The sequence below is a fragment of the Propithecus coquereli genome, unplaced genomic scaffold, assembly GCF_000956105.1.
Source record: "Propithecus coquereli isolate 6110/MARCELLA unplaced genomic scaffold, Pcoq_1.0 Scaffold3, whole genome shotgun sequence".
Classification (NCBI taxonomy): domain Eukaryota; kingdom Metazoa; phylum Chordata; class Mammalia; order Primates; family Indriidae; genus Propithecus; species Propithecus coquereli.
Window position 1 is genome coordinate 15783183 of NW_012148618.1, and position 23835 is coordinate 15807017.

Genomic DNA, 23835 nt, shown 5'->3' on the forward strand with positions numbered 1-23835 from the left:
GTTGGGGGAGGGGGTTTTTCTGGGGGTGTGGGTAGGGCAGGGCTTATCCCTGAGAAGATCGTGGTGAGGAGTCAGACAGGGGACAGGCCTGGACTAGGAACAAGTCACTTATTATCTCTCAAGCCCAAACTCCTCAGAATATGGAGCTTTCCCTTCAGAGCCTCAACTTCTCTTACCAACAGTAACACTAATAACAATATTACTAGGTGCCAGGCACAGTTCAAGGCTCTCCATACGTTAACTTTGCCGGAACCCTTGCAACCTGCTTTTGAGAGGCAGGATAAAGTGGTAGTTAAGGGCATGGCCTCTGGTTAAACTTTCTGTGTTCAAATCTAGTCTTCTGACTTACAATCTGGGTAACTTTGAGCAAGTTGTTTAAGTTCTTTGTGCTTCAGTTTCCTTATCTGTAAAATGGGGATAGTGGTTATTCTCAGGATTACGTGAGTTAATATGTTTTGAACACAATAGCACTGGACACACAGCAAGCTCTGTGTGTGTTAGTTGTTATAATCTTGTTGTCATCTTCTTAGGGGCCTTCCCTTAATCGTTGTATCTAAAAAGTCCCCCTTAGTCACTCACTATTATTTGATTGTTTATTATTTTCAAAATACTTATGATCTGAGACCTCCTTCTCCTCCTCTTCCTCCTCTTTCTCCTTCTAACTTGTTTATTGTCTATTTGCTTCCACTAACATGTACGTTCCACAGGAACTGTGCCTGTGCCTGGGACATAATAGATGCTCAGCACACAGTTGTTGAATTGAATTGCATCACTGGATCTTCCCAAACCCTATGAAGCAGATACTCATGTTATCCTTATTTTATGGAGGAACGAGCTGAGGCATCAAGTTTTCTTTCTTTGTTCAAGGTCACCCAGCCAGGACTCAAACCCAATTTCACCCAAGAGCCCTCGCTCTTAAGTAAGTAGGTGGGAAGGATGCCACATCTCGTCAACTTTCTCCCTCTCAGTCGGAGCAGAAGTTGGGGCTGGAAAGTTGTAATAGAAAAAAAGACGATGGTCCAGCCTTTGTTCCTCTTCTGCAGAGCTCACCTCCTATCCTGATCCATTCCTTTCCTGCCTGGCCCCAAAGCCCGTTCATCCAATCTCATCTTCATCCTCATCTTCTCCATCCCCAGCCCCATAAGCATCAGTCCCACCTGATTTCTTCTATAATCTTGTTTCATTCTCATCCTCACCCTTCTCCCTGTGCAGTAGGGCTTGTATTGGGCTTCGTCCCAGGGCCTAAGACCAACGTCTCTGTGACCCAGAGTAGAGAAGGTTTACTTTCTTTTGCACTGTTCACATAAAAATTTCCACTAGTTTCCTGAGTCATCTTCCCCCAGTCCTCTTTCTCTGGAACATTTTTGCAGCCTCCCTTGTTTACATATTTTGTAGAGTCTAATCTCTAACCAGCACACACTTAAGCACTTGATGACCTCACTTTCTCAACCCAAGGGCGTGTTGCCTGATGGCTGCATGATCCTGCCTTCCAGCCCACTTCCCTGAGAGAGTTGGTCACAAGGCCGCAGGAAAGGTGGGACCAGTATAGGGTAGCAAATGCCCATGCTAAAGACAATGTTGCCCTCTCTGCAAGTCCTTGACTTTTATCCCCCTCATTCAGTGGCTCTCTGGGAATCTGTACAGGGTTGAACAAAGCAGCCAGATCACGCGAATACGTGCCTAGGGCTGACACCTAGAACCTGGCAGGGGTGTGGAGTCAGGGCTGAGGCCAGGCAGGCTGAGTGCTACCCGAGGCTACTCAAGATCATGACGGCATGTTCCTCTGTCCAGCGTGGCATTGCCTGGAGTCTGGGCAAGAGTTAGCTGGAGATATATCTTCAGTGATCACACAGTCTTCAGGAGACCCTCACTTGGGCCCTACTGGGGCAGGGAGGTCAGGGTTGGGAAGGGAGTGCCATGGAAAATCATGACAGCAATATGAATGCCATTCTCCAGTCTAGCAAGGATAGACGGATTAGGATGGGACAGATAAATATTTTGAGCAGTTTTTAGAAAAGAATAGGAAGGCACTGATGGGTCAGATTTGGGAATAAACCTAAGGCTAAGACCGAAGGGGCTGGAATTCAGGATTAATCACTGATTGTGTACTTGGTGAGGGGTAGGAGGACTGGAAGCCTGGAAGCCTGAAGCTATTGGTAAATAAGTGGACTAATACTCACTGCACGCTGCAATTGTATAATGCATTCTCATACCTTTTTTCTTTTTTTTTTCAAGCAAACTTTATTGCTCCCTCAGCAAACAAAGATTACGATTGTTCAGTTCTTGAGGTGGCCCTCCAAGTCCCCAGAACAGAAAGTGGGTTGCTAACGCAGTAAAAACCCCACAGAGGAAGTCTTCTGACCATCCTTAAGCATGGCGGCAGTCAAAGGACAAGGGAGATCCTTCCAGCAGAAAGGCTCTGGAGCATCCAGATAGGCTGACTGAGGAGCCTATTCCACAGCAAGAGCAGGGAGCCAACAGAGATCTCACTGTTCTATTTATCAGCCTAGAGGATGTTACTTTCTCCTCCATAACTCACTTTTTTTTTTATTTATTTCAGCATATTATGGGGGTAAAAATGTTTAGGTTACATATATTGCCCTTGCCCCACCTGAGTCAGAGCTTCAAGCATGTCCATCCCCCAGACTGTGCACACTGCACCCATTAGGTGTGTATATACCCATCCCCTCCTCCCCTTCCCGTCTGCCCGACACCCGATGAACATTATTACTATATGTGCAGTTAAGTGCTGATCAGTTAATACCAATTTGATGGTGAGTACATGTGGTGCTTGTTTTTCCATTCTTGGGATACTTCACTTGGTAGAATGGGTTCCAGCTCCATCCAGGATAATACAAGAGGTTTTATATCACCATTGTTGTTTGTGGCTGAGTAGAACTCCATTCTCATACCTTTTTTCATCTGTATAATTGTCTGGGCCCATATCACTACCTCACTTCTCAATACCTTCACAGACATTTGAATAAGGCTCAGAGAAGTTAAGGGATTTTCATCTGTGGCTATTTATGGTAAAATTGGTACTAGAATCCAGGTCTCTTAGCTCCTAATTTGGTGTTCTTCCAACTTTGTCAGAGGGATACCTTCAACATAGAGGGTTGGGACCCAGAGGCATTTAGCCTGCTGAAGAGGTAGGGTAGGCCCAATGAGGAGAGGAGCCTGGTGCAGGGATGTGGAGATGGCCTGAAACTCTCCCTCCACAGGTCCTACTAGAGAAAGAACTCTATGACCTAGCACAGCGGTCCCCAACATTTTGGCACCAGAGACAGGTTTCATGGAAGATAATTTTTCCACAAACTGGAGTGGGGGGGGTGGTTTGGGATGATTCAAGCACATTACATTTATTGTGCACTTTATTTCTATTATTATTATGTTGTCACTTGCCACTCACTGATAGGGTTTTGAGATGAGTCTTCAAGCAATTTATTTATTATGGTCTCTGTGCAGTCAAACCTCTCTGCTAATGACAATCTATATTTGCAGCCACTCCCCAGTGCTAGCATCACCGCCTCAGCTCCACCTCAGATCATCAGGCATTAGATTCTCATAAGCAGTGCGCAACCTGATCCCTCACATAGGCAATTTACAGTAGGGTTTATGTTCCTGTGAGAATCCAATGCCACTGCTGCTCTGACAGGAGGTGGAGTTCAGGCAGTGATGCGAGCAATGGGGAGCAGCTGTAAATACAGATGAAGCTTCACTCACTTGCGCACTGCTCACCTCCTGTTGTGTGGCCCAGTTCCTAACAGGCCACAGCCTGGGGGTACTGGTCCACGGCCCAGGGGTTGGGGACTGCAGACCTAGCAATTCCACTCCTAGATATATACCCAAGAGAAATGAGTGCATTATGGCCATCAAAAGATAGGCACAAGAATGTTCATTGCATTTTTATTGATATTCACCCAGAACTAGAAACACCCCAAATGATCATCAACAGAAGAAATGATACACTATGGTACATCTCCACAGTGAATACTACTCAGCAATAACAAGGAACTACTGACACACACAGCAGCACGGATGAATCACAAAGGCGTTATGGTGAATGAAAAAGGCCAGTCTTAAAAAGACACATTCAGTGTGACCAAAACTGGAGTGATGGAAATCACATCAGTGGTTGCTTCTAGGAGTTGGGGGACACTGGCTGGAAGGGGGTACAAGGGAAGTCTTTGGGGTGATGGATATGTTAAAATGTTCTATGTCTCTACCTGGGTGGTGGTAAAACATATACATGATGACTTTAACATCTGTACACTTTACTGTATACAAATTGTACCTCAATTTAAAATACTTTACAGCTCAGCTTTTTTTTTTTTTTTTTTTTTTTTGAGACATAGTCTCACACTGTTGCCCGGGCTAGAGTGCCGTGGCATCAGCCTAGCTTACAGCAACCTCAAACTCCTGGGCTCAAGTGATCCTCCTGCCTCAGCTTCCCAAGTAGCTGGGACTACAGGCACGTGTCACCATGCCCGGCTAATTTTTTCTATATATATATATTTTTTTTATTTCAGCATATTATGGGGTTCAGATGTTTAGGTTACGTGTGTTGCCCTTGGTTCCCCCCACCAAGTCCGTGTTTCAAATATGTCCATCCTTCGGGTAGTGCTTTTCTATATATTTTTAGCTGTCAATTTCTTTCTATTTTTGGTAGAGACGGGGTCTCCCTCTTGCTCAGGCTGGGTTCGAACTCCTGAGCTCAAACGATCCACCCGCCTCGGCCTCCGAGAGTGCTAGGATTACAGGCGTGAGCCACCGCGCCCAGCCTACAGCTCAGCTTTTTAGGAAAGAGCCAGATGAAGAAGGAAAAGGAAGGGTCTTAAAGAGCCAAGTACAGAGGTGACGGCCCAGCATGGCTCCTGTGTAAGGTGGCCAGTTGTCCTGATCTGCCTGGAACTGAGGGGTTTCCTGGGACCGGAGACTTCAGTGCTAAAACTGGGAGAGTGCTGGTCAAACTGGGGCAGCTGGCCACCCAACTCCTGTGGAAGTGGGGAACTGAGAGGGAACTTTGACTGTCTGGCAGAGGGGCTGGACTGCCTTAGTCCCAGAGCCCGGGAACTGCTCCAGTGGGGTCAGACAGGGGCCTGCCAAGGGATCAGGGCATCACTGACCTCAAGAACATCAGGGCTGGGGAGGCTACTTTGGCCCCTGGTGCCCCCCTCAAGGTTCCTGACCCTCTAGGAGCAGCAAGGGGTAGGAGTAGTGCTGCTCCTCCTTGGAGCTGGAGGGAAAAGGCTCAGAGACTGAGTTGAGGCAGTTGGGACATTGAGGTTCTAAGCGTCACAGCTTCTGTGCTGGGCTCTGAGGAGATTCTCACTCAGCAGTATCCCCACCCCATCCTTCCTAAAATGCCTGATCCAAGAAAATACCAAAGCAATACATTGATTTCATGGAAGTCAAATGGAGACATGAGGACCTACTGAACACAAACACCAGTGTATCTCTCCACCCTCACAGTGGTCACAAGCAGGCACTGTCCCTGTCCCCTCCCCACAGCTGCCATGGCTTGAGCTGGGGGTGGGGGATGGCCTGCTCTATCTTCTCAGAGCAGGGACAGATGGGGCAATGAGGGAGGGGCTCTCCAGTCCTCTAGCTAAGGCCCTAGGTGGATTCTGACAGGGAAATTGCCAGCAGGGCTGGGCGACTCAGGGCCACAGGGGACAAGGCAGGAGGCTGCAAGCAGGAGTCGAGGAGGGCAGGCTCAGAAGTTCTCGTAGTGGTGCATGAAGTGGGCTTGGTCCTGTTTGTTGATGAGCTGACAGGCCTTCTCTACGTTCTTGGTCATTCCTGGCGGGCCACAGCTGAACACCCCGATCTTGCGCACCTGTCAGGGGATTGGAGTGAGGAGAGGCCTGCCGCCTTGGGACGCTCACTCTCTGGGCAAAAGCTGCTTCTGGAGCCTGGCTGGAATGACCAGGGCTTCCCGTCCAGGCCCTGAGAAGGAGGCTTGAGCTGTGGTGGGGGACGTTGATGTCTACCTCCAACACTCTACCCCAGCCTGGGCCAGCGTGGGGGTGGGGGCTCTCTGCCCAGGAGAGAGATGCAGGGTGCTTGAGAGTTAGGACGTCCTGGTGGGGGAAGGCAAGAGTCCTGGGGTGGGAGGGGTGGGACTGACCTGTGGGTGGACCTCCTGCAGGGAGTTGAAGAAGAGCTCAAAAGGGGGGCGGCCAAAGTGGGTGACAGAGCGCAGGCCCGTGAACAGACTCCGGTTCAGCACCTTCTGGAAGTGCCGCTCGCAGATATACTGAGGGCATAGGGCAGGTCAGGCCCAGGACCATGAGGGGCAGTGCCCAGCCCGAGCCATCCCACACATAGCCCAGAAGACAGAGACTAGGATCGGCTTGGAGCTGGAGGCTGAGGGTCAGGGCAACCAGCTCTGTGCTTCCTGCCAGCTGAGCCTGGCTGTCCACTCACCCGCCCTGGCCAACTGGCCTTACTCTGCCAACCCGCCTACCTGCCAACCTGCCCTGCCTGGCCAGCCCCGACGTACCAGCATGGTGGTCCTGAGGTCAAACTTCTCGGCCAGCTGGGTGATGTAGATGTGCACAGACACCAGGTCCTGGTGGTCATTCTCCTCCACCTCTCGGATGATGTCAGCCAGCCACTCAAACTGCCGCTGGGTCCGCGTCACCCAGATGAAGTAGATCTGGGGACACACAGCTGGAGCTCGAGACCCAGCTCAGCTCACGCTCCCTACATCCCAGGTGCCTTCACCTGAGACGCTGGGAAGCCCCAGACCACCCACAGACACCAAAGCTCTGGCAGGACCTGCCAGCCTGACCCCAGGCTTCCAACTGGCAGGTCCCAAAGCAGAGGCTCTTCTGGCTACACCTCCAACCCTCCCTCAAAGTTTGACCTCTCAACCACTGCATGTGAATGGCCCCTTCAGACCCAGGCCTGGAGCCAGGAGCTTCCTCTCAACCTCCTTTGCTCCACAGCTAGGCTGCCTGTCCCCCATTTCAAGAATAGAGGAGGGACACTCACCTTTTTACAGAGCATTTGGCTGCCTAAGGATGACTTGAAGACCAGGTCTTTGAGGATAGAGGCAAAGGGGGTGACCCCAATGCCCCCTCCCACCAGGACTGACACCTCAAACTTATGCCACTCCTGGTGGCCCTCTCCAAATGGTCCATCGAGGTACAGCTGCCAAGAGAGGGAGAGATGAGATGAGCACAGCCCTGCCCCAGTTTTGAGGTCAGAAATGGGGGGACTGGCAGAGGGAGGATACAGAGCACTCTAGCCTCTTCTGAGCACCCCAGCCCTTTCCTAGCCTGCCCCTGGAGTGCCTGGAGCTTCTAGTCTCAGGATGGAGGAAGGCAGGGACCCTCTGCCAATGTCAGAGGCCCCAAAATGGGTTCCCAGTGATGGGCACCTTTGGGTATGTGGCATAGCCGTTGCCCTGCAGGTTTGAGTAGGTCTCTCTGAGGCGAATGGTCCAGGGCCCCACTGCCCGGATGTGCAGGCTGAGAGTGTCCTCATGGGGTGCGGAGGTCAGCGTGAAGGGATGGTACTCAGTGGTCCCCAGAGCCAGGCAGGCGATCCGCACCCACTGCCCTGACTTGTATTCAAAGCCCTGGGGCCGCTGGAACTGCAGGTGGGTCACTCCTGGGGGTCATGGGCAGGGAACAGCACAGATCAGAAGGCCTGCTCCTGGGACCTGAGGACTCTCCACACTCCTGAGGCCCAGGAGTGGTCACATGGTCTGACCAAGTGGGGCCCCTGGGGCTGGGAGTAGGAGGGTCCCTTTCCCTTTTCCTGGGTAACACAGGAGCTGGGCTTCTCTGCTCCCCTGTTCCAGCCCCTTTCCTCGTCTCTCCTTCCTCTTCCCACCAAAGGTCCAGGCCTCATTCCACTGCCCTGAATACCAACCTCCTGGATGAAGGGGCCTTTGGCTCCCCAGGGACCATCTCAGGGCTCACCAAACCGCCACCATTTGAGGGTCACTGTTGTGATGGGTCATATCTGCACACCTCTTGCACTATCACTTAGCTAATGTTTTTCTCTAAATTGACTTACTTTTTAAATTCAATTTATCTTGACAGAAAGCTTTATCACTAATGTAAGTAGAAAGCCAGTTTTCATGTGCTCTAAGTGGAAAGCAACATGTTTTGTCACCAAATTTTAGCCAGATCCTGTTTATTGCCTGGCCACAGCTTGCTTGGCCTCAGCCCGCTCTCTCTTTGTTGAAAAAGATTAGCAAATGCTGGAGCGTAGAAAGGCATCCCAACGCCACTCTGAGACCTTGTTCTTAAGTAATCTTGATTGAAATAAAACTGACATGAGATGAGTTTTCTTACAATGTGAGTCTTGCAACACCTCAAATCATGTTTGCCACTCTCCATGGTGAGACCAATCCACATTTTGGCCAACACTGATTCTCAACCACAGACTGGCAATCTAGGCCATTTGCCTGTCTCTGAGAGAAGGGATGGGAGAGAGATATATGGCCTCCTGCCCTGCACTTCCCCTGCCCCCAGGCCACACATGTGGGGGTCTTTCTCATCCTCAAACCCTCTGAATGCACTTTCAGCTGCCTCTTCTTAGTCTCCAAGTCTCCTGGGAGCCAAGCATAACCCTTCCTGGGTCTGCATTTCCATCAGCAAAGCTCCAGGAGTCCCTGAGTGGGTGTCAGAGGCAATGAGGGGGCTCAGAAGGCCTGGTGAGCTATCTCCCGCATCTGAGGGGTCTACCTCTCATGCTCCCCAGCTGGGCCAGGCTGATACCTGAAGGCAGCAACTCGGCCTTCACCACGCTGATCTCCACCTTCTTCCGGCTCAGGCTCACCAGCTTGTCCCCCCCATAGATGAGCGCCGGGACCAGGAAGTAGATGTGGAAAGATGGAAGCTGGATCAGGGCGTAGCTGCCGTGGATGATGAGCTAGAGACATGGTCAGTCAGTACCGCTCAGACCCAGCCAGGCCTCCACCCTGCACCCCCTTGCCGAGGCATTAGGCCTGGGCGGGGTGGATTTGGCTGGCATAGGCTCCAGGGTCTGGGTGTCAGATCTCAGGGTCTCAGTCTGAGATCTTGGGTCCAATTCTCCCTGCTCCCTCCTTCACTGCCCCCACTCCTGCCCACATCCTGAGTGCCCTGCTCCACAGGCTGGCCACGCCCAAAGAAGTCCCTCACTAGGATGTAGAGCACGACGTAGAGGTGGTGAGTCAGCCAGAAGCCCCGGAAGCTGCGGCGGCGGAAATGGTGGGAGGCGAAGACGTACATGATGGCCAGGACCAGGAGCAGCAGCACCCCTGACGTACCTGGGGGCAGGAGGACAGAGTCAGCGAGTAGTCTTAGGAGTTCAGCCCAGGCTGAAAACATAACAGAGCATCCCCTTACTCTGTCCTCCTTCCTCTATCATCCCTCTGGGGCCCCCAGAACAGCTTTCCTGGAGGTGCTAGAGCCATGGCTTGTCCTGCAGGCTAGAAAGGAATCCCATGGCCACTGTAGACAACCGTGTACTTGTGGCGAGATGGAGATAAAAGCAGAAGTCCTCAGACAGAACCCCCAGATCCCACACACGGCCCCACTCCCTACCTGGGACGGTCTCGAAGAACCACACATAGAACTTCCAGGGAAGCTTAGACCTGTGGGGCAAAGACACATTGAGCCTCTGGCTGTGGCAGGAGGGGCTCTGCCTCTGTCTTCCACAGGATGACACCATTTCTGCTGGCCCTGACTGCTGAGGTTACCGGGCCTCCACCCAGGTGGCCAGAAACCCTTCCCAGGAACACAGCACACAGCCTCCCACGGTTCTATCCTCTGCACTCTCAGCAATCTTTCTCCTGTGTTACCCTGAACTCTCTCGCTATAGTTGGCCCTTGCTTCCCTGAGTGCTCGGCTCATTATTCTGTAAGCTCCATGAGCGCAGGGATTTTTGTTTTGTTCACTGTTCTTTCCCTAGGTTTAGAAAAATACCAGGCCCATAGTAAAGGCTCAATAAGCAGTTGTTGAATGACTGCATGTATCTTGACATCTCCACTCTCTGGCATCTGGATGGACACATGGGACACGCTCTGTAAGTGCCCAGTGAACAGATGGAAGGTGGAGACCATGAGCTGTGTAAAAGAGTCTCTGACTTCATCTCCCAAATGCCTTTTCTGGCAAATCACAGCCAGCTTCTTTCCTAAGGGCAAGAGGTCACCTTTCAGCTTCGCCGAGGGCACTAGCTTTGTGCCTTCACTCAGTGAGGAGCTGAGTGTCTGCGGCAATCTACTTTTCTATTACACCCAGGCCCACCCCAGGAGTCCCGGGAGAGACCTTCCCCAGAACTGACCCATCATTCACAAAGACGTTGGGGAATACGCAGGCCAGCAGGCTGAGGGGGCTGACGGAGAAGATGTAGATATTGACTGCGTGACCAGCACTGTGCAAAACTGAAAGAGACAGACCTTGTTGGAGATGCCAACCAGAGCCCAGTCTACCTCCAGCCCAAGGGAAGGAGGAGGCATGGGGAAGCGAGATGGAAGTGTGAGGAAGTGTAAGAACCCAAGGAGCTAGACCCAGGGGGCTGCAGCAAAGGGGAGGATGCCCAGGAGCCACGTACTGGCCAGGATGACAGCAGCCATGGCGATCCAGCGGTGGAAGTCCACGGCGGCGTCAAAGGGTATATAGTGGTTGAAGAAGGTCTCTCGCAGGAAGGTGATGAGGTTGCGGCACATGGTAAGCAGGATGTAGGAGTACATGAAGGAGATGCTGGCCGCCGTGCCCCGTGACAGGATGATGCCCACGTAGGTGGTCTCTGCAATCTCCGTGGGCGGCGAGGCAAAGGCATAGTCTGGGGCCGGAGTCGGGGTTGATCAGCATGGCACGACAGGCCTGAGTGCTGAGCCCACGTCACGTGCCGAGGATGGGAAGAGCAATCAGAGGGCTCTCCACTCCTCCCTGAGGGTCGAGGCCTGCTCCCTGCCCACTGCCCATGATCTGGAACTCTTACAGTAAGCACGCTCTGCAAACAGGCCGACACAGATGGCTGAGAACACGGCCACGCACACGATGTGCCTCCGGTAGTTCTCCACGAAGCGCTTGAACTGCTGCAGCTTCCGGGCCAGGAGGCCCCCCTGCATCTTCTCCTGCAGCGCCTCTGTGTACAGCCGGGAAGGGGGCCCCACCACCCTGCAGCAAGGGAAGGGCTCCCTAAATGCCAGCCCACGAAAGGTGACCTGGTGATCTGGGGGTGGAGTGGGGCCAGGATGAGGGGGGCCTCGCATCCCTTCCTTTACCTCCATCTTTACTTGCTCTGCCCACCCCCTCCTCTCTCTCCCACTACTCCGCCTCCTCCTGGTTGTTCTGTCCTTCCCTCTTCTTGCGCCCTACACAGGCCTCACTGCTGTGGCCAAAGCAGCAGGAGCCAGGGGACCCCTTACTACCATCCTGGTGTTGCTTCTGAGCCAGGTCCCGTGCTTGGAGAATGGGGTGCAGAGGTTGGGAGAGGATGAAAATCATTCGACATTATAGTCCCCTAGTTGGCTCAGGGACAAATAGAATGAGACTCAAGATGGTTCCTTATAAGTTGAGGAGGTATGGGTGGGGCCTAGAGACCGTGAGGCTTCTCTCGGTGTTTCCTTGGGCCCAGGGATCTGGGAAACACTCACTTTTTGCCAAACCTCTTCTTCAGCACAGGGGCTTCTGAGGCAGGGAGCCCCAGTCCCTCGGGACAGGAGCTGAGAAAAGGAAAATGGAGCCTATTCTCCCCCTTGTCTTTGCAGCCAGGAGAACTGCCAGGTCAGAGCTTGGGGTGGGGTGAGGGGTAGGGGGTTGCCTCTGCAACCAGGCAGGGGGCAAAGCAGAATGAATGAATATGATCTGGTCATCTGTTTTTTAGAATGAGTCCGGCCTGGAGTGACAGGGAGAGAGCCAGGCTCTAGAACAGCACGGGGTGAAATTTGGGCTAGATCTGAACATGGGCTAAGAGCTCATTTCAGAGGGCAAACATCTTCCTTCATTTCTCCGCAGGGGACCTATCCAAGAAGATCTCACAATGCCCCATTCCTGCCTGCTCACCGTCCCTCAGGAGTCCGAGTGATGAATGAAACTCGACTGCTGATGTTTTGTTTAAAGATGTCTCCAGAACCTGGAGAGGAGAACAAGTGGCTAGACTGGCGTTCCCATCAGGGCAGTGGGGTGGGATGGGAGGCTGCCCCACTTGTGAGAAGGCTGCGGGGCACTTGACAGTGGCTTGGTCTTGTCCAGATTTTTGGTTCCAGCCTTATTCCCCACCCTCCCCACGCTAAGCACCCACTGTACACAGGGCAGACAATGTGGCAACTTTGTGCAATTAGGAAAGGGGAGCCCTCCAGGTAGATTCAACCCTGCAGGTCCTTTGTGTAAAGAAAATAATGCCTCTTCCTCTGGCCAGATACATCCCAGACCAATGCCCATGGCTCTGAGCAGTGGGTAGGCTGAACTGCAGCCTGCTCCTTAACTTCAGGTCATCTTTGTTCAGTACACAACTTGCATACCTGTACATGCTGCCCCGATTACACATGCCTGGCTCTGTACCCAGCACCAAGGACTCAGAAGAATGAGACCTGGGTCTTGTCCACCAGGAACTCTCATTTTGAAGACACACCCCTCCCTGGCTCCAGCCTTCCTTACACACTCGCACACCTCCACGTCCACCTTTGACACAGAGCTGTGTGCTTCGGAGTTCACTGTCATGGTCCCGCAGCATGAAGTGGAAGTCCTCCCACGTTAGCTCCTCCTTGTCCTGGAAGCCCGACTCCCGGAACATGGACTCCACCACCTCGGCCAGCTGGGCCTTGGACAGGCAGTTGTTGGAGATCTCGATGAAGGATCTGGGAGAGGACCAGAGGCAGAGCAGCCTGTGGTGAGGTCAGGCTCGGGCAGATGCAGGGTGGGGCAGGCCCCAGATTATCTAATGTGGTTACCAGTGACCTGGGAAATGTCACTGAGAGGGTGTTCATCCAGCCTGCAGCTGACACTAAGCTGGGTGGGGTGGCCATGGGCTCAAAAGGCAGAATAGAACTGAAAGTGACCTTGACCAATTAGAGAAAGCAGCCCTCAAACAGGGGGGCATCTACAACTGGGACGAATATCCACCTAGTGCAAGGATATGTCCTCGGTATGCCAGGCTCTCTCTTGTGGCAGGCTCTCTGCCTACTCTCTTCTGTTGATGCCTTCCAGGCCACCCCTCGGGTCCCACTTTCACAGTCTGGCGGGGGTACCAGACAGCAGGGTGGTGGGGAGGGGGTGTAGCTGCACTGCTGTTGTTTCCTTGTGCCAACACCCTGGGGCACAGGCAGGAGTGTCTCCACGCCCAATCTGATGGCACCCACAGTGGCAGCTACAGTGGCCAAACTCTTTTCTTAGACTGTGCTTTGGGACAAAAATAAACAGACCATGCAAATCTGCGTGAGGCTAGCAGAAAAAAACCCGGACCCATATGGCACAGCAAGCACAGCCATCACATTGAAAACATCATCCCAGCAAGACTAAGCAAGATCCACAGAGTTATAGGGTGGGAAGGAGGGAGCTCAGCCCTTGGTGGCATGGACCCTCTCCTAGATCCCCTACAGAACCCCCAGGGCTGGGCCTATAATGACACCCCTAGTCAGGTACGGACTGTAATCAGCTTTGCCCATTTGGAAGCCCATGTCCAGTTGGGGTATCTGGGCTATAAGAGGGATGTGGCAGTTAAGGGACACACTTAATGCAATGGAAAGGCTTACAGGGACAGATAAGTTAAAAGAAACTGGGCTGTTTCATTCACTCTGTGTATTCATTTGCTCATTTATTTCATTTTGTCTTATTCAGTTAGCTACATATCGAATGTCCACTATGTGCTGCCAATCACAGTGCGGAGGAGGTAGATTCAACAGGGAACAAAGAGAGACATGAGCCCTGCCTTATGGCATAAAAGGGGGTGGTGTTAGCATTATCTTCAGGAACAAGAAGTCTATGATGCCAAAGCTGGTCTTTATTGGCACACCAAAACCAGTAATGGCTTAAGAAGCAAGATGATAGAAGGGTTGAAATATAGAGAAACTTTCCATGTTTCTCCTCCTGACTGTTATTGTGATTGATATTGGAAGATCAACCAACGTCATCCATCCATTGTTTCTTTGTGGAAGCACAGTGTTAGGCTAGGCGTGCTGTGAGAGAGCTTACAAAGGTCCAAAGACATCCAAAAAGGGTGGACTTTTCTGTAGTCATATTGGTGTCGGGGTGTCTTTATTTTTTTTATATTTTTGTTTTTGTTTTTTAACTTGGGAGACTTTTCTGGCTGGTGTTGACAGTGCAGATATAGACCTTCCTTGAGGCAGGGGCCTGGGCAGGTAAACTTTTGAAGCTGGATGCTCTAAGGGTCTAGGATGCAGTGTCTAGGCCTTTTCTCAACACAGATGGCCACAAAGCCTCCTCACCAACCCTCCTCTGACCTGACCTGTTTTCTTGTTTAAAACATCAGGACTTCTGAGGATTGGAAGGGCCCACACCATACCGCATCATGGTGAAGAATTCGTCCTTGGAGAGGAAGCCATTCTCATCCAGGTCATACATGGTAAACATCAGGCGGGACTTATCTTCTGGGGAGCCTGGGAATAGGAAAGGGATGCAGGTCACCTTCCTGTTGAAAGACTCCTGGTTCCCTGATGGCCCACCACCTTCCAGCCCCTACCTTTCATGAAGACCACCAGGATGTCCAGGAACTCCCGGAAGGACAGGTAGCCATTGCCATCCTTATCAGCCAGAGAGAACATGGACTCCACAAACATGTCCTGGGGCTTGAGGCCCAGGGACTCGGCAAACTCAGCCCTGCTCAGCTCGCACGTCAGGGCCTCCCGCACTTTCTGGGATGAGTCCAGGGGCAGAGTCCCTGCCTCCGCCTGGTTGATGTCCAGCACCTGCACTTGGGCAGCAGCAGAGGGAGAAAAATGAGGTGAGGCCTTGGGTAGAAGCAGTTCAGTGACCCTTTACACCTCCCCAAAATCCAAATCAGAAAGGTCGAGGCCTGGTGGCTGCTCCTGATCCTTAGCTACACTGACTGGAGCCTGTGCTCTCCTATAGAGGGGATGAATGGAATCTCTAGCAGCTGGCCCATTTCTCCCTGGACCCAAAGAACCAAGAGTTTTATGCAGTAGGAATGGTGCTGGGGTGGGGAAGGGGAGAGTAAGGAGAGGGGCAAAGTTGGGAAATGCAAAGTGAAAGAACTTACACTGGGGACAGAAGATGTAGTAGACACAGTGGACAGGCAGGAAGGAGCTAGGGCTATGCTCTCTTGCCAACTCAGATAGGGCTGCCATGTACCTATGATTTGGTTTCTACCTGTTGTGCAAAGAGTTTAAAAGTCATATGGAATTACCATTTGTTAAGTGTCTACGATGTACCGAGCACTTAGGCTAAACACTGTACATAAAACAATGTTTTTCAAACATTAGAGTGCATCAGAATCAGGGCTTAAAACACAGACGGCTGGGCCTCACCCCCAGAGTTCCTGATTTAGTCTGTCTAGGGAGGGGCCTAGAATTTATGTTTCTAGGCCAGGTGTGGTGGCCCACGCCTGTAATCCTAGTACTCTGGGAGGCTGAGGTGGGAGGATCGCTTGAGGTCAGGAGTTTGAGACCAGCCTGAGCAAGAGCAAGACCTCATCTCTACTAAAAATAGAAAAATTAGCTGGGTGTCATGGTGCATGCCTGTAGTCCCAGTTACTTGGGAGGCTGAGGCAGGAGGATCGCTTGAGCCCAGGAGTTTGAGGTTGCTGTGAGCTAGGCTGACACCACAGCACTCTAGCCTGGGTGACAGAGTGAGACTCTGTCTCAAAAAAAAAAAGAACAATTTATATTTCTAACAAGTTCCCAGGTGAAGCCAATGCTCTGGGTCCAGGGGCCAATCTTTGAGAACCACTCATGTAGACTATCTCACTGAACACCCAGGACAATGCAATGGGATGGGTACAATTTTAATCACTGTTTTATAGATGAGGAAATGGAGATACAAAGCAGAGACGATGTGACTTGCCTAAGGTCACACAGCTAAGTAAGTGGCAAAGCCAGGATTCAAACAAGGCTGTGTGTCTCCAGGCCACAGAGTGGAAGCTTAAGTTCACCCACTGGGGGTTCTCTCCAGCCCAGGTTTCCTCTATCCCCTGGGCCGGGCCCATCTCTAAAAGGCACAGGTTATGGCACCTGAGCAAAAAGGTGTCTGAAGAAGATCTCCAGGATGCGTCCCCGCTGCTGCTTGGTCACAGCCTTCCTGAATAGCTCCTTCTCGCCCATCTCAGCCACATGGAGGCCTGGAGCCCAGCCCTTCAGTTGCTGCACAAAGATGCCTCGCTCCTCTTCTGAGTTAAATAGCAGCACCTGGTTGGGAGGAAGGCTGCTGTTCAGCCTCCCCTCAAAGGACCTTGGGGTGAGGGAAGGAGAAAAGAGCTGCCCTCCACCTCTGTCCATCCTGGCTGGGGCCAGGTGAGTGGCCTGAAGGGTTCAGGGTGAGTCTGGGGGCCTCTGAAAGGAGTCCCTTGCCCCAGCAGCAGCCTTCACAGGTAAGCTGTGCAGCTGAGGGCAGGGTGGCCTGAAAGCGCTCACTCATGAGAGGGGAGGTGCAAGAGGGCAGCCCAGGCAGGGGGACAGGGTGAGCCGCACCAGGTCATATTCCTTGGGGATCTTGAGCAGCAGCATGCGGCAGCCTCGGTTGCTGGACAGGATGAGGTTGACCTGTTGCGAGGGCCGCAGCTGGACCGTGCGGAGCACAGTGAGACACCTGTCCAGGACCTGCAGCCTGTCTGGGAACAGCTGGATGCTGACAGGGTAGTTCCTTTCCTTGGGGCCTGGCCACTCCATCGCTGGGGAAGGGAAGATTGGGCACAGTGGTTCAGCAGAAGTCCCCAGGCCCTCACCCTCCAGCCAGTTCCACTCAGTCTGAGCAGGCGCCCTGAAGCCTGGCTTTCTCCCAGGGTCACCATTGCCCCCCCTCCTCCCACCAGCCCCATCTCACCTGACATTCCGTCTTTGGCTGCTTCCTTCTTCATACTCTCTTTGCCTTTCTTTTGTAGTTTCTTGCGCTCTCGTCCCCGGAGATGGGCCACCACCCCAGAGAAAAGCAGACTCACTGAAGGGGATCAGAGGGGGCTGATGGGCAGGGAGCCCCTCACCTGCAGCTTCACTGAGGCCTGGGCTGCCGCCCCTTGCCTGCACAAGCCTCCCTGCACCCAGCCTCAAACTGCACCAGGAGCTAGCCCTGCAGGCCAGCAGGTAATGCCAGGCAGGGCTAGTCTGTGGGAGACTGAAGAGAGATGGGGGATGAAGAGCTCACCTAACGGAAAGCAGCAGAGGGCCACGATGGTGATGCCAAAGCCAGGACCGCTGCCCTCGAAGAAGTCGAGCACGATAAGGGGCACACAGGGGGGCAAGCCTTCAGTTGTGAGCTGCCGGGGCTGGGGGCAGGGTGCACCTGCAGGGGAGTGCACAGAAGACCTCAGAGTCTGAAGATCCCACTCCTTGGCCAGGCCTCCCTCCCCTCCATCCTTCCCAGGCCCACTTCCCTGGAGCTTGTTCCCCTCAAAAAGTCCCCTTCCATATCCCGTCTCTTAGCATCCCCCCCGCTTGACCAGAGGGTGCAGCCTGTGTGCCAGTTCAGTCCCTACTGTGGGAGCCAGCCTAACTCGGGCCTCCCTGCAGAAGGTGCCTGGCTCCCTGGACAGCACCGAGTGATCCTTCTCTGGCCACTGCCACTTATGTTCTCCCAGGCCATTCACCTTCATGCCAGACAAAGACATTGGGCTGCAGGGCACTGGCGTTGATGTCAGTGACAGCTACCAGCACGTCCCGCAGGGTGGTATTTCTGATTTCCGCAATCTCCTCCTTGGAGAACAGCCTAAGATGGGGAAAGGTAGGAGATGTTGGGATTGGAAGGGGATGCAGTCCTCCAGCAATCCTAGGCCCAAGGACCCAGATGAGAAAAGAGATCCAGAGGGATTGGGGAGGGGTAGTGAGGATGGGCAGAGAATCAAGGGCCCCTTGGGTCTGTCTAAGGCCAGACCGAGGGTCTGGGCCTGGGCCGAGGTGGAGTCTGAGGTGGGGGCAGGGGCCCGGGCAGCGGCCCAGGCAGGCCTCACCCATTCCTGGTGTTCTCAAACCAATAACGGTCACCATCCCGTAGCCGCACAAACTGATCGAGGACAATGGTGCTGAACAGGGGTCCAGGGTCCCCATGGCTCTCCAGGAGCCCCCCCAGGAGCAGCTCCAGCCGGGACAGGTCCTGGTTATACAAGGCGGCTGTGGCCTCCAGCACCTGGGGCACCACAGGAAGCAAGGAGTGACTCTGTGTGTGTGTGTGTGTGTGTGTGTGTGTGTGTGTGTGTCTTGGCGTTGGTGAAGGCAGCCACTGCTGCCCCATCCCTCAGACATAGGACCCCAGCAGCTATTGCTCAAGCCTGGTCTCTTCTTCCTAGAAAGCCCCCCTCAGGGAGTGACAAGTCTGGTGGAAGGACCAGTGTGTCCCTACACATGGTGAGACCATTATGAGGTATCTGAGGACTATATCCTGTGACCATCTCTACCCAGACTGCCTGGCCTCAATGACTATCAGCTTCAGAGGTACCCAACCCATGGGGTGGGATGCTGCAGGAATAGGACAATGGCACCCAACCCAGGGGCCACCCTGCAGGAATGGTAAAAGGTAGTTGTTAGGAACATACTCTGGAGTCAGATGGCTGAATTTAAATCCTGCCTCTACAATTTATCAACTGTGTCATCAGTAAAATGGGGACAATGACAGTATCTATCTTATAACATTATGTAGATTAAGTCAACATATGCAAAGGATTTGGAGCAGTATTATCAAAGAAAAGCTTTAGCTGCTATTATTATCATTACTGTTCCTGACCTGGGGGTCCGCATTAGGGTTGAGATCACTCCAGTTCTTTGGGGTCTTGAGCCCCAGTGCCAGCAGGGCCTGGCTGTAGCTGGGCAGCCCCATATCTCGGCCACGTTGGATGCTGTTGGCTATGTAGTCTGTGCGGGAGAACTTGCCAGGACCAGGCCAGTAATCTGAGGAGGAGAGAAGACCAGGCTCAGTCCTCCCAACCCTTGTTTGCCCTGAAGCCTTGCATCCAGCTGTTGGCACTGTAGCCCTTCCCTCCTCCGGCCCCCAGCACTCCTCTACATGAGACCTGCACCCCATATTGACCTTGTCTTGGTGTGGAGCCAATGTCACCCTGTGTGATCAGGGGCAGTTTTTTTGATAAGATACTTCCTCTAGTACTCAAGGTTGTTCTAGTCACCAAGCAGTAAATTCCCTGTCCTATGCCTCCCTAACTTCAAGACAGGGCTGGATGAAAACCTTTAGACACCTAACAAAGCACCAGAGAGATTGTGGTGCCATCCCCACCCTCCCAACACACACCATACTCAGACATAGTTAATTTGAAATAAAAGTAACACAAAACTGTAAATTAAGCAAAAAGAAAAAAATCATTTTCTTCTAATGGCTACCTTAAGTCTGTGTGTGTACCTGTGTTCCTGCATCTTGAGTAACCCAGGTCTGCCTGTTGATTAACCTGGAAGGATCCCTGCGTTCCCTGGCCTCTGGACCCCAGGATTTCTGGCTCTGAACTCACCCCTCAGATCTTCGACCACTATCCTGTCTTCCAGCTCCGAAATCTGGGAGGCCATTCCCAGCAGCAGCTGAGTCACCTCCTGGGTGCTGTTCAGATTGGGGTTCTAGAAGTAAACATACTCAGTATAGGCTCTAGGGTCCCCACCCAGATCTCAGTCCCTCTCAGGCTGGACCACTGCAGCACCTCAGGACAAAGGGTCCTTGGCCAGGGCCAGACTCTCTTGAGCTGTTGTCCCCAGATAATTTTCTCAGTGCTTCATCTCCCACCAACCTGGAGCAGCAAAACCCCCAAACCAGAATGGTTGCTTTTCCCAGCCTGGGTGAAGAGACTGCCCTTGCCTATCATCCCCTGAGGCTGACCCCAGTCTGACCTCCCGAATCCAGTAGCTGTTGCAGACCCTGAGAGCAGGGGAGCTGCCAAAACTCCTGTTCAGGACCTTCCGGAAATGACAGCTGGCATTTCTGAAATGAAGAATCAAGGATGTGGTGAGAGAATTCAGGGAAGAAGCTAAGCCAGGTTGAGTAAAGGACTCAGTGGGGGATGACTAGGATTAAAGGTAGCCCATGAACTTCTTGGACATAGCGCAGATTTGGCAAGGTGTGTTTCTTGAAGATAGGGTGAGCTCTTAGTCTACATAGGGTGGGGGGGAAAGGAGGGAGAAGGATGACCCAGCTGCTGTACAAATCCTACACTCAGCAACCGAAGTTCAGCTATTAAGAAAGAGGGAGAGATTTCCCTACTAAGACCAAACCTTTTACCCCAGGGTCACAGTTTCAAGCAAATTCTGCTCCCGTTTCCCAGTGAAACATGGAGGTATGCAAAAGGCCCCAGGCCCCGTTGCTCCCTCTGCACTTCTGCCAGTGTGCTGTGAGCCTCCCACCACCAGCCCCTCCCGCACCTCATGTAGACGCCAGGGGGCACCATGGTGGAGAGGAACTGCTCAGAGGCCACCACGAACTCCGGGGAGATGCTGGGGTCCAGAAATGGCCGGTACCCTGGGGGAAGGGGAGAAGACAGGACAGAATTTAGCCTTTAAACCACCCAACCTACTCCCCACTGCACCCCTAAAAAACCCTCCCGCAAGCCCTCGCGTCCTCCCTGCCCATCCGCGCACCTGCGTACGCCGGGGGCGTTTTCGTTCTCGGCAGGAAGCTGGGCAGCCACTCGTACAGAGCGATGTTCTGAGGGTCAGAGACAGGGGAGCGGGAGGCGCACGTTGGAGCCGGGGGCCTCCATGGATCTGAGTCCGAGGAAGACTCGGGTGCAGAGACGAGGAGCAGGCGCGGGTGGGGGGTGGGTCACCGCAGAAGCACCTTCAACAGGAGCGGCGAGGCCTGTCCCCCTTAGGAACCAGGCGATTTCGGGGGGCGGGGGAGGTAGCTGAATAATAATCGCAGGCACAATCTCCCGCGGGAAGGGCGCTTGCCTCCTTACCCTTTACAGGGGCTTTTCCTAGACCTTAGCTCTCTGGGGAGGGGCTGCTGGGGGAGGTCGTCCGAGGAGGGGAGCTCTGCGGGAGAGCGAGTGTCCTGTGGACCTGCAGGTGTGGGGGGTCGTGGGTGCGGGGGGCCGGCTGACCTGGTAGGTGGCGATGACCCTCTTGCGCGCGTGCTGGAACAGCTCCTCGTCCCCCCAGTCAGGGTGCTGGCGGGCCAGCCTCCGAGCGCACAGGTTGTGGTAGCGGAACCAGAGCAGGCCCAGCGCCTGCAGGAAGGGCTCCCGGTTCCCTCTCTGGGCCCCGAACGCTGCACCGGCGTGGGGACACAGGGTAGGAGATGAGCGGCGGCGTGACCAGGGGGAACCCAACGACGCAGAGCCCCGGCCAGCACCCCCGCGTCCCCGTCCTGTCCCCGCGGCCTCACCGTACAGCCCCTGGGGCCCGCGCTGGCCGGTGGCGGGGTCAGGTGCGGCCCACATGAACAGGGGGCTCTGCGAGTGTGGAGGGAAGGCGGGGTCGGGCCCCGACGCCAGCTGTCCCCCGGAGAAGCTCCGCAGCGCGTCGCTCCAGGAGTGTGAGGAGCCATAGATGGAGCTGCCGTCCAGCCAGCCCGTCACTTCGTTGGTCTGTGGGGACACGCGGCGGGTGAGCGGGGCCAGGGGGAGCAGAGGCAGGTAAGTGAAGGGCGGGCCAGGCGGTGTCCGCGGGTGGGGAGTGGGCGCTGCCGGGCCCGGAGTCCGGGGTCGCACCAGCCTCGGGTCCGCCCCCTTCCCGCCGCCTGCCTGGCCTCACCAGGTCCCGCGGGTTGCTGGGGCTGCGTCCGGTCTCGGGGTGCCAGCGGCTCCTCTGGTAGGGCAGCACCACGTCCCCGCTGTGGTCGGGGTCGAACACGGGGTCTCCGGGCGGGATGCGGATGTTGAGGAACTCGGCAGGGCAGCCGGGCGTTTCCACGCTCACCAGGTCCGAGAGCACGTGGTAGCCTGCGGGCGCGGGGTGCAAAAAAGGTGAGCGAACTGTCGGCCTCGCGCCCTCCTCACAGTCAGGGTAGCCTCCAGTGTTCTCAGGAGCCAAAAGACAGAGTCCACTGCAAGCTTCGCCACTAGCTCTGCGGCTTAGCCTCAGTAAGCCTCAATTTTCTAACCTGCAAAGTGAGAATATAGTACCCTTCCCATCCAATTCAAAATGCTGGTGTGAGAATAAAAGTAATATAATTAATGTAAGGGCTCCCCAAACCAGTGCTCCTCCCTCTCTGCAGGGGAGGATGGTTATAATCATATGGTGAGGGCGGTGGCTGGGGGCACTCAGTGCCCAAGAGCTATAATAGAAATCCAGTGGTACGCCTGGGTTTGGAGTGAGGTGTAAGAGGTGTAAGAGAAAGATTAGGGGAGCAAATATCCCTGTATAGACACCCCAAATCCCTCCGAGATGAAAGCAGGCTTGAAGGGCTGCTTACAGGGGAGGAAGTGGTCGGGAGTCTCGGACAGGTCTCCTGTGGACTTGCAGGGGGGCCTCAGGGCGCCCTCTCCAGGCGCTGAGCCCAGCGCCAGGTCAACCCCACTAGTCTCCCCTTTTGCCCTCACCAAAGAAGACCCCCAGCACGGTGCGGTTGCGGAGCGATGCCAGCCCGGCTACACCCTGTGTGGCGGCGTTGCTGAGACGGCGCGGGTTGGGGAGCACCGGCTCCTCCAGAGCCTCATACACTCCGTCCGCGTAGTTGGCTGGTACAAGGCGCTGCAGCCGGCAGCCTGCGTGAGGCAGAAAGCCGGGCTCTGTTGGAACACTCCATCCCCAAGAAATCCCCAGACCTCTCCCTGCTCCTCCCTCAAACCTCCCACCTGTCCCCCCACCACCGACAGAACCCTTTCTCCAGAGGATCTCTTGGCCCCAGGAGTGTGCAAGATTGCGCTGCGTAGGCGGCTGGCCAGCTGGCCTCGGTTCTCTGCTCCAGCTCCCTTCGCGAGCCGCCGCCTCCTCCCGCCGGGGCCCCAGGACGCACCGGTAGCGCCACGCTCGTGGTGCCTCAGGTTGTTGAACCAACCGTCATAGCGCTGCACTTCCCAGGGCAATGAGAGTGCGTCCTCACCGCCTGTGGGCACGGAGAGCGGCCCGGATCAGCACTAGCCTCCCAGCGACCCTCCCACATGGGACGGCCTCGGCCTGCCCTTCCCCAGCTCGCCGAGCGCCCCCATTCGACCCAAGGGGTGATACCTGCGCCAAGTGGAGGCTGCGCAGGGAGGTTTCCCATCCCACTGAACTGCGCGGTGATCTGATCCGATCTTCCAGCCTCTGGGAGCGACTCGCCTACACCTCTCCCTTCCCCCACTCCCCCGGGATATTGCGTGACACCCCGCAGCTGAGGGAACCTGATACTTACCTGCCGGACCTAGGGAACCAGTCAGCAGAGCTCCCAGGAGCACCAGTGCCTCTGGTCTTGCGCGGAGCATGCCGGCCCTGCAGCCTGGGCGGCGGTGGGTGGCATGTGAGGGACACAGAACCTAAGTTTCCTCCCCATATACATCCTTACAGCCAGCACTGGAGGAAGAGCGCCAACTATTTCCACTTCTGGAGCGGAGCTGTTAGAAGCATCACCGAGGACCCGCATCGCACGCCATTCTTTCCCGGACTATTGGCAGCTCTGGTGGCATTGACACTGTTCCCCATCCTCCACCCCATCGGAGAGCTAACCCCGACCACAGGAACCCACTGGGCACCAATCCTCTGGGGCATGTCAGTCCCTAGCAGGACCGGTCCAGTCTCCCAGAGCTAGCCGAATGCCTCAAATCCCTCACCCCCCTCCCAAATCTCTCAGG

At 54.3% G+C, this 23835-nt stretch overlaps 1 protein-coding gene across 1 annotated transcript; it reads right to left on the reverse strand.

Moving 5' to 3' along the window:
- Positions 1-5716: 5716 nt before the first annotated feature.
- Positions 5717-23469, reverse strand: DUOX2 (dual oxidase 2). The gene is made up of 33 exons (XM_012649199.1): positions 23400-23469; positions 23022-23111; positions 22606-22770; positions 21818-22005; positions 21450-21651; positions 21166-21332; positions 20702-20768; positions 20486-20582; positions 19958-20048; positions 19588-19690; positions 18855-19018; positions 18085-18260; positions 17725-17843; positions 17283-17420; positions 16965-17078; positions 16613-16812; positions 16157-16330; positions 14650-14875; positions 14473-14566; positions 12619-12808; positions 12015-12109; positions 11606-11674; positions 10948-11126; positions 10558-10788; positions 10288-10387; positions 9549-9598; positions 9144-9271; positions 8739-8892; positions 7388-7620; positions 7000-7158; positions 6506-6661; positions 6131-6259; positions 5717-5839 (listed from the first exon to the last, which is right to left on the reverse strand). The coding sequence occupies exons 1-33, from the start codon at positions 23467-23469 to the stop codon at positions 5717-5719; spliced, it is 4641 nt and encodes a 1546-aa protein (XP_012504653.1).
- Between the last annotated feature and the right edge of the window lie 366 nt (positions 23470-23835).

Bases quoted from the DNA above. Each gene is read 5' to 3' on its own strand.
- DUOX2 (XM_012649199.1), bottom strand. From the start codon at position 23,469: ATGCTCCGCGCAAGACCAGAGGCACTGGTGCTCCTGGGAGCTCTGCTG. The intron at 17,079-17,282 runs GTGAGCTCTTCA...GATCCCCTTCAG, and splicing joins CCTCTGCTGCTTTCCGTTAG to TGAGTCTGCTTTTCTCTGGG. The intron at 7,159-7,387 runs GTGCCCATCACT...CTCTCTTGGCAG, and splicing joins GCTATGCCACATACCCAAAG to CTGTACCTCGATGGACCATT.